The sequence below is a fragment of the Sciurus vulgaris genome (genome assembly GCF_902686455.1).
Source record: "Sciurus vulgaris genome assembly, chromosome: 2".
Classification (NCBI taxonomy): domain Eukaryota; kingdom Metazoa; phylum Chordata; class Mammalia; order Rodentia; family Sciuridae; genus Sciurus; species Sciurus vulgaris.
Window position 1 is genome coordinate 34,454,705 of NC_136462.1, and position 10,216 is coordinate 34,464,920.

General features: G+C 45.3%; 1 protein-coding gene across 2 annotated transcripts in view; it reads left to right on the forward strand.

The window, feature by feature from the left end:
- Positions 1-6,893, forward strand: part of DCAF5 (DDB1 and CUL4 associated factor 5) — a 96,785-nt gene extending 89,892 nt beyond the window's left edge. For both annotated transcript variants that reach the window (XM_079127089.1, XM_079127088.1), the window contains exon 9: positions 2,223-6,893. In XM_079127089.1, coding sequence (XP_078983215.1) covers positions 2,223-3,989 — 1,767 coding nt within the window. In that variant the 3' untranslated portion in view covers positions 3,990-6,893. The remainder of the gene's footprint in view (positions 1-2,222) is intronic.
- Positions 6,894-10,216: the final 3,323 nt, after the last annotated feature.

Sequence of the window (10,216 nt, forward strand, 5' to 3'; positions counted from 1 at the left end):
TGGCTCAGGACTATGGGGCTAAGTTTCCTGCTCATCCTGCAGCTCTGTAACACCAGTTCCTTAATGAAGACTGGCTGTTTTGTTTTACTCTGAATCAGGATTAGGTGAAAAGCCATCTAATTCACTTTTGAGGTGAAGGATCTGAGCCTCCCTCAAGATCACCAGCTAAGCTAGCAACTGAGGGAACCTATACTCGTTTCTTACCTCTTGATCCTGTTTTGTTTCATTGCCACAGTCTTCGGGAATGGACTGTCTACCTCAGCTGATTTAATTCCAGGGCCCACACAAAAGCTGATTTTGTGAAAAGTGTTATTTATGATTTTCATTCCTGAAGTTTTGGAACAGGGGACTAGGTATATGGGAACCTTAAAACTGATTTGCAAGTATTAGGCCAACATCTCACATTATTATTTTGCACTTCGTTAGATTTCTCTTCATCTCTTCATATTAGGGAACATGGTTAATAACATTTTACCTTTTTTTTTTTTTTAAATCAGGGTTTGAGGGCTGGGGATATAGCTCAGTTGGTAGAGTGCTTGCCTCATAAGCACAAGGCCCTGGGTTCAAATCCTTAGCACCACAAAAAAAAAAAAAAAAAAAAAAAATCAGGGTTTGAACCTAGGGGTGCTAAACCACTGAGCCACATCCCCATTCCTTTTTAGTTTTTATTTTGAGATAGGGAGGGCCTTACTAAGTTGCTTAGGGCTTCACTAAATTGCTGAGGCTAACTTTGAACTTGTGGTCCTCCTGCTTCAGCCTCCTGAGTCATTGGGATATCAGGCATTCACCACCATGCCTGACTCATTTTACCATGTTTAAATTGTGGAGATGAGAGACTTTGCTCAGAATTAAGAATAAAAACCAAAAAACATCCTAATGAGTTTACCTTTTAGACTCCTCTGCATCCTTTCTAAGCCACTAAACTGTTAGTCCCTTAGGCACCTGTCTGCAGAGATAGTCATCTATATCTTGAGCCATGTGCTAGATACCATGTCTAAATGTTTCCCACAAGCAGGGCTTTCAGAGTCAACCTTGTAATTATTCTTTAGGAGATCCTTGGGCACTCAAGTTTAAGAATCACTGCCTTAAAACTCCTGTGTGAGGTTATGAAGCCAGAGAGGGGAAAATACCTGGGAAGAGGAATTGTGAATAAATTGTGAATAAACTGAAGGAAGAATTCATCTGATTTGGGAATTGGTGGGGAAAAGCTACTCTAGGAAGTTTCTTCAGCCTCCTTTGAACTGAGAGTCCTCCAAAGATACACCAGCTCCCAGGAATTGCCAAGTAAAGCAAAATAGAAATTAGCTTCATAAAGCTCCCAAAAGAAGGTGAATTTGTCCTTAGATAGCTTTAGGGAAACAAAACCTTTGTCTTGATAGCAGATGGGAAATGAGAGACCACTGTTCTCTAGGTTGGATGCCATCTAAAGATAGATACCATCCTGTCAGGCAAGAAAATCGCCTGGAATTTCATTGAGTTGCCATGGCTACATACTGATGTAACTGAGCTTCTCTGTGCCGCTTTTTGGACCAGTCTGGCAGTCAGGTGGAGCTAATCATTCTCCTTTGCAGTGACAGCTTAATTACCTTGAACTTGATTTTTGCATAACTTATCCAGCTTGTAAAGTTGGGTCTTTGAATCAGACAGTCCTGAGTTGGAATCCTAGTTCTGCTCTTTTCACTGTGAGCCCATGTCCCTGTCCATAGAGTGGGAAGAGTTAAGGGATAGGACTGCAGTCACCCCTGTTCTTGCAGCTAACAGAAGAACTGAGGAGAAAGGCAGTAGCTCCCTGGCTAAGAGAACCCAGTTTTCTGGGTAACTGATGGCTGCATGTCCAAGGAGCTACAGTGTTGGCAGTTGGCTATTCTTATCAATCACCAGTAAGCAATTCCCAGTAGCTAAAAATAGAAATGTTTAAAACTGGGCATGGTGTCACACACTTATAGTCCCAGCTACTAGGGAGGCTGATGTGGGAGAATTGTGTGCTTGAGGCTAGTCTGAGCCAATGTAACAAGACCCCATCTCTAAAAAATAAAATAAAATGGAAATGCTGCAGTTGAGAAATGGAACTGTAGGCTGACGTGTTAGCTGTCACAGCGGTTCTGGCTTCTGGGTTTTGTTTTCACTTTGGAAAAGTGGTATCTCTGTACACAGCTTCCACTTGCTGAAAGTTTTTAACACACTTGCCAGTCTTCAAATCATCTTGCTTTTCATCTATGCAGATCTGGAGCCCATACAAGCAGCCAGGATGTACCGGAGACCTGGACGGCCGAATTGAGGATGATTCCCGCTGCCTCTACACCCACGAAGAGTACATCAGCCTTGTGCTGAACAGTGGGAGTGGCCTGTCGCATGACTATGCCAACCAGTCCGTCCAGGAAGACCCCCGGATGATGGCTTTCTTTGACTCCTTGGTACGCCGAGAGATTGAGGGCTGGAGCTCTGACTCAGACAGCGACCTCAGTGAGAGTACCATCCTTCAACTGCACGCAGGGGTCAGCGAGCGCTCGGGCTACACTGACTCTGAGTCCTCAGCCTCACTGCCCCGCTCCCCACCTCCCACAGTAGATGAGTCTGCTGACAACGCCTTCCATCTGGGGCCCCTGAGGGTCACCACTGCAAATGCAGTGGCATCCACCCCACCAACACCCACATGTGAGGATGCAGCCTCTCGCCAACAGCGCCTGTCTGCTCTGCGGCGCTACCAGGACAAACGCCTCCTGGCCCTGTCCAACGAGTCCGATTCTGAAGAGAATGCCTGTGAGGTTGAACTGGACACAGATCTCTTCCCCCGGCCACGATCACCTAGCCCTGAAGAGGAATCCAGCAGTTCCAGCAGCTCCAGCAGCTCAGAGGATGAGGAGGAGCTGAATGAACGCCGAGCCTCCACCCGGCAGCGGAACGCCATGCGGCGGCGACAAAAGATGCCCCGAGAAGAGAGGCCCAGTGCCCCGACCAAGCCCACCACCGCCTACATTGGAGAAGACAACTATGATTACCCTCAGATCAAAGTGGATGACCTTTCCTCCTCCCCTACCTCCTCCCCTGAGCGGAGCACTTCCACTCTGGAGATTCAGCCAAGCCGGGCCTCACCAACTTCTGACATAGAATCAGTTGAGCGAAAGATTTATAAAGCTTACAAATGGCTTCGCTACTCCTATATCTCCTACTCCAATAACAAAGATGGAGAGACTTCCCTGGTGACAGGAGAGGCAGATGAAGGGAGAGCGGGAACCAGTCACAAAGACAACCCAGCACCTTCCTCCAGTAAGGAAGCCTGTCTAAACACAGCCATGGTCCCGAGGAACCAGGACCTGCCACCTGAAGGCTGCAGTAAGGATGCTTTTAAAGAAGGAACTTCCACTAGAAATCCCAGCAGTGGCCCAGGCCATGAGCACAGCAGCCAACCTTGGACCGAGGCGCCAGAGGGTACCTCTCAGGACACTAACAATGGTGGCTCTGTAGAACACTCTTTTGAAACCAAGAAGCTTAATGGAAAGGCCCTGAGCAAGGCCTTGAGCAGCCGGGCTGAGGAACCACCCTCTCCTCCTGTACCCAAGACATCTGGCTCCACTCTCAACAGTGGGTCTGGAAACTGTCCGAGGACCCAGTCTGATGACAGTGAGGAGAGGAGCCTCGAAACCATCTGTGCCAACCACAACAATGGACGCTTGCACCCCCGGCCCCCTTACCCCCATAACAATGGGCAGAACTTTGGGGAGCTAGAGGTGGTGGCGGCCTACTCTTCCCCAGGACACTCAGACACTGACCATGAAAACTCGTCCCTGACAGGGACACTCCTACACAAAGATTGTTGTGGGTCTGAAATGACCTGTGAGACTCCCAGTGCTGGAACGAGAGAGGACCCCACTGACACCACAGACAGCAGCAGGGCTGTTCATGGCCACAGTGGCTTCAAAAGGCACCGAGTTGAATTGGAAGACACAGATTCAGAGAATTGCTCCTCAGAGAAGAAATTAAAAACATGATAAATACAAAGGGAAAAATAGCTACAAAAAGTAGCCTTACAAAAAAAAAAAAAAAAAAAAAATCTTGTTTAGTGAACACAGAGGAAAGGGAAAAAAGTATTAAAGGCACATAAAACCAGGGCCTGAAATTTCATTTCTGCTGCTGCTCCCTTCTGTTCAACATTCAACAACGGGTCTGAATGTTCACCTGGCCATTGGCTTGTGCTGTGTAAAGAAAGGGGGGAAATCCAAATAATTCCTTTTCTAGTGAGATGTGAGCATAGTGTACCTGTGCAAGGTTCTGTGAAAGTGAATCCTTGTTGGGATGTGTGACGTGTGTGTGCGCACTGGCATGTATGAGCTCATTGTCTCATGAGACCTTTCTTTTAGTTGTCCATCAACAAGGAACTCTGGGTCTATAGTTTTTGCCATCTCACCCTGTTCTCATGTTGAAGGTGTTCTGGTCTCAGCGAGGAGCACCTGTTCAATCAGATCGTGCCGCCAGTGAGTTGTAGACTTGAGCTGAGAGCGTGGAGAGGAGAGTGGAGCAGGCCTCCAGCCCACTGGCTGTGCTGGAAAGGAAAGCATGGTTCCTTTCTTAAAGAAATCTTCCATGTTTTCTCTAAGAACATTCTTCATTGAGCATTTAATGTGGACATACTAAAAGTGGAACATTTTTAATGCTAATGGAGGTTAGCACTTAAGATCTGATTCAAGGGCATAGAGATCCTGATAAATTTCACTGTTTGCAAATGGAGCGATGCTGCAATATGTACTGTATGGAGGCCATGAAATATGACTAGTTGTGGATAACACATTAACCAGCTAGGTGCTAGTTCCCAAGAGGCACTCAAAAGGCCAGCAGGTGCTTCCTTGGCCCCATGTGATGAAGTTAAGACATATTGAAGGAAGGGGGAAAGACAGCTCTCAAGAGCTTTGTGCTCAAACTACTTAAGTGGATGGTAGAGGTGTGTAAATGAAGTGAAGAGCAGAATGTGGTACTATGTTCTTTTAATTCAACCCCAAACTATTCATCAGAATTGGTGGGACTGGCATTTTCCCCCAGGCTTGCCCTTGACAAAGACTGTGGTGTTCTGACTGAACTTCACAGGCAGCAGGCATTTCAAGGTGACAGATTCAGCATGTCCATTGGGAAGCATAGGGTATGGAAGGGGAACCTCTGGCTTGACAACTGGCTCCCAGAAGGGACTGAGTTCCATGGAGGCAGAGGATGATTGAGAGGGAAAGTCCAAGAGGTTCTCAGCATTGTGGTAGTTACAGTCACCTGGTTATCAAGGTAGGGCTGTGTGAGACAGAAAGACCTAGGAATGACCAAATGCTTGTTAGCATATGTGTCACGAAGGGTAGGATGCTGGCAAGAAATGAGGGAGAGAGAGCATGTAACTTTCTTGAGCACTAAGGTGCTAGACACCTAGGAACCAGCTGGGAATGGCGTAAGGACCTACCTGGAGACTCATGTGGCCTCACTGATCCAGCATTCCCCTTAGACGCGAGGACCTGTCGTGATGGAACTGGGACCAAGGGGAGGCCACCTGTGGAGGCTGAAGACTTGGATGAAATCAGGCTCGGGGGAGATGGCTCTTCAGAAAAGGAGAGTGGTTGGCAAGTCGAGAGGAGATGACATGTCACTAAACCTCACGAAGGGCGGATGTGCCTGATGTATGTGTGACGTGACTGGGATTCACACGAGCACGGTTTTAGGAGAGGGAGGTGGAGTGTGAGCAGAGTGAGGGTGCACACGATTCAACAGCCGGACTCTTACTGGGGGAGCGGGACAGTGATTCTGTAACCAACATTAGAATTACTTTGGATTTGTAATCAAAATGGTTCTATGATTTGTCTTTGACTATTCACAAATAATTGTAAATTCTGGTTTTATAAGCCCAAGTCATTTTACATTTGCTTTTCCAAAATGTATTAAATTGAAAATTTTTAATCCTTTATTTACAAAAAAAAAAAAAAAAAAAGATATAACCACTCAGTGTGTGTTTCTCTTCCCCTTCTTAGTCAGCACACCCAGCCCTTATGTTTTGTTTGATTCTAATCTAATCAACAAGTAGCCTCTTCTGAGTTCTCTAAAGACAATCCACATATATTCCTGGAGAAAAAGAAGTAAAACTCCCCTGTAACTAGCTATTGGTAGTTATAGTTGCCAAATGCAGAACTTGGTCTTTCATATTAAAAGCCTTTTTTTTTCATTTGGGTACTCAGAAGAGAAGTTAAATTCATTTTGGTTAATATTAGAAGCCAAGAAGCCAAGAAAGATCACTTTTAGAGGGATGACTGCCTTCCTTGGGAGAGACTTCCCAGCATTGCATGAGACAGGCCCATGACATACCCACTGGAACAGGCTGAGAAATGGATGTTTCTGTGGCCACTCCACCTTTCCTCCCAGGGATCTTGTATGATGTGTGGTTGTGGTCCTAGAAACTACTGGCAGGAACTACTTTCTGGGTTCCCTTTACCTAAACTGTTGTAGAATTAAAGCCCCAGATTTAGAGGTGCATTTAATCCCCAAGTTCTTCCACAATGGTATTTTTACTAGCAGAACAGATAGCACTGAATAGAATAAGAACTATTTGAAAGTACCTTTTGGGTTTGTTTCTGCATCTTATACATAAAGTTTTAAGTGGCAGGTTCAAATATGTAAAACTGTGTCTCTCCACTTTATTTCCCATCTGGTTTCATAAATGATTCTTGAGGACAGTAGGTAAATGGGTTAAATGAGTTGTTGGCTTGGGGCAAATGAAGTTTGCAACTGTGCTTGATTTAATGAGCTGAGTCTTGTTGTCTGTCAAGGTGCCTTCCTCTGCTGAAGCCTTACCTCCTCACGCCCTGCCTCTCTTCACCCAGCAGCGTTAACTCTTCTCTCATGTATATGCAAATAAACCTGTTACTCACTTCTCTTGTCTTCCTCTTCTCTTCCCGGGAAGACTTGGTTGCTTAGACACCCCTCTTCCTTTCATTCTTGTTTTAATTTTTGCCCAGTTGGAAATTTGATTCAAAACCTTAATGAAGGCTAAAAGACAAACTCCACATCCATGACAATGGTTGTCACTTCTAGGTATTTGGACAAAGGTCACATCTGACAAGAAAATGTAGGGTAGGAAGGTGGGTATCTGCTAACCAGGACTCAGGATGTGAAATCTGGAACTGACTTTTTTTTTTTTTTTGATGCTGGAAATTGAACCCAGGGGTGCTCTACCACTGAGCTACATTCCCAGCTTTTTACACTTGTATTAGAACTTAGGGAGCATTGCAATAAAGTGACATAACAAACACTTCACCCCAATTATGATTTCTTATGTTTCCAAATATCAAATTGCTTTCCCTGACCTGTCTTAGGCATGCATTGTGAACTTTTTTCTTTCTTTTTTCTCTTTTTGCAGTACTGAGAATTGAACCCAGGGCCTCGCACACGCTATGCAAGCACTTTGCCACTGAGCTACATCCCTAGCCCACGGACTTTTCTTTATTAAAAAAGTGGCAAAACTTATGTGCCCTGCCTGTAAAGTGGTTTACTGTGGTTAACCATAAAGTTCTTGCCAACTAATACCCTTGTCAGGAAAATAGACACTTCCAAAGGAACTTGTTCTTCCCTCGTGACCTGAGCAAGGCCTTACAATAGGGTGGAAACACCCAAGGTGAAGTGAGGCTCAAGGAGTCCCAGACTTGCCCCCAGCAACAGGAGAGGACAGTGGTTCTCTCGTTTGTCCTTGAGCACACCCATGCTGGAATGAAATGACATGAATTCAAATAAAAGTAATTTTGAATTTGTTAAAAGAATCAGTGCTTCTTATGTAAAATGTAAAATGAAAAATCTGATCTATCTCACCCTAATTGCTTTTATTGTTAATACAAAGGTAGTAAGATGCTTCTCCAGATGGACATTCAGAGGCAAACCATGTTTTAAGAAAATTATTTAAATTCACTAAAGTTGGAAAATGATTCCTTTCCTGGGCCCAAAGCCCATGAAAACTCATGGACTCCAGCTGAAGTACAGAATGTCAACTTCAAGTCTGCCTTTATCTGTCTCTGTCAGCACCTACCAAAACTAGGGAGAGTAGAACACTAAGAGCCTCAGGTGCCCTCGCAGAGTCCTCAGGCATGAGGTAAGTTCTTGGGGTCTAGGGAAGTTAGGAGGGAAGACTGCCATGGAAGAACTGAAGAGCCGGGTGGGTTCGGAAGCTTCCTGGGTTCATATTAGGCATTCAGCACGCCTTGGGACTGGCATGGTCTAAACACTTGGACTGGTCTAAAACTCGTGGTCATCAAGATTCTCCAACCCAAATCCCCAAGTGTATCCCTGATTTATAATGGAGGTCAATTAAAATGCAGTATTGGTTCGGGAGTATTTATCTCAGACCTCTTTGCTAGGGTGCATAAGTACCATGGGGGAGGCGGAAAAGTGTGTAACGGCCCAGACACTGCATACTTAAACATGCACTGAAAACGGGCAAGTGTGTGGCGACTGGGGATTGGCATAGGCTTTCATAGGGTAACATACATCTCCCTACTTGATTATTCCTAGGCTGATCAGTGACAAAATTTGAGGACCTGCCCCAATCTCCTTTTTTCACTTTGTATTTTCTCTTTATGTCTCAGAGGCAGTATTTTCTAATATTTCTAGTCTCTCCAAGACCCCACCTTAGATAGTTTTGGTTAACTTCTTTCCCTAAGAGCCTCATCCATGTAATGGGAATGGCCCTGAACTAACAAGAGTATCCTAGACCTGTTTTTCAATGAATTGGTCTGTGTGGTCCTTGGGCAGGTCACCCAAACTTTTGGGAACTGAAACAGATCCCTCTCAGTTCTAAAATCTGTCTTCTTCCATTACAATCCCTGGGATCAAAGGGCTCTGTAGATCCCACTCTGATGAGTTGTTATTGGGTGGGGGTGGGTATCTGGGGATTGAACCCAGGGGAACATAACCACTGAGCCACATCCCCAGCCCTTTTTATTTTTTCACTTTGAGACAGGGTCTCACTAAGTTGCTTAGGTCTTTGCCAAATTTCTGAGGCTGACTTTGAACTTGCAATCCTACTGCCTCAGCCTCCTGAGCCTCTGGGATTATAGGTTGCCAGCAAGTTGAAACATCTATATAGTGCCCACCAGAACCAGCTGGCAAACCAAGATCTTTAGCAAGGGTACAACTGCTCAGAGTTGCACACTTATCTGTAAAATGGGGAGTGCCTACACCAGGAGCACATTGTCAGAGGATTGAATGAAGACAAACTATAAAATCAACAGCAGGGCGCAGTGGCACACACCTGTTGTCCCAGCTACTGAGAAGCTGGGGGTGGGAGACTCAGTCGAGCCCAGGAGTTTGAGTATAAGCCTGGCTACATAATGAGACCCCCCCCCCCCAAAAAAAAGCTACATATATTTAAAATTCTACATAACTTAATAGCTTAGAACAATCCCTGCTATATAAAAAGCACTGAGGGTTGGCTATCATTAGCACATCGTTTTTCACTCTTATTGCCTGCTGCTGTCTGTATCTCCCACATAGAAGGCTTTTTTGTATGGGGTCTGTAAAGGAACATGGAAAGTAGAGAAAGAGAACTTAATATTTATTAGCAAGACTTCCACAGAAAAAGAGTAAATTATCTTCATTATAGTAGACCTGACAAAGCTGAGTTTGGGGCCTTTGGCACTACCTCCGACTTGGGGAGCCAACTCCATCTGAGAGCTGGGAGAGTAAAAAAAAAAGCCAGGCTTAAATGACAGGGCTCATCAATCTCGCTTATGACAGCAAATCTGCAGGGGTTGGGGTGAGGAATGACAAATTTTACTAAACTCTAGTCTTAATATGGTGGTGCTGGAGGTGACCCAGACCTCAGCGGCTGGGACAGCAAACTACTCTGGCCTTTGCTTTGACCTGGCCCAGGGCCAGTCCTAAGAGAATCAGGAAGGGGGTAAGCCATGGAAAAGTTCAGTGTGTGCCAAAGGAGAGTGTTGACCGGAGTTTTCCATGCAAGATTGGTGTGTGTGTGTGTGTGTGTGATCCTCTGTACATCTGATTCTAGAAGAAGCTAAACCATAAAAAGCCAATAGGGAACTCTGACTAAGCCAAGGGGATGAAAGGGTCAGAGTTCAGTGCTGACCCCCTAACCCTCAGGCTGGAGCTGGAGGTCAGGAACACAGGCGTACACTTGGAGAGGGCAGGCCGAGAAATAAGAAGGAAGGGTTTTGCATTGCTAATGGGAAAGAAGCAGTGGAATTAC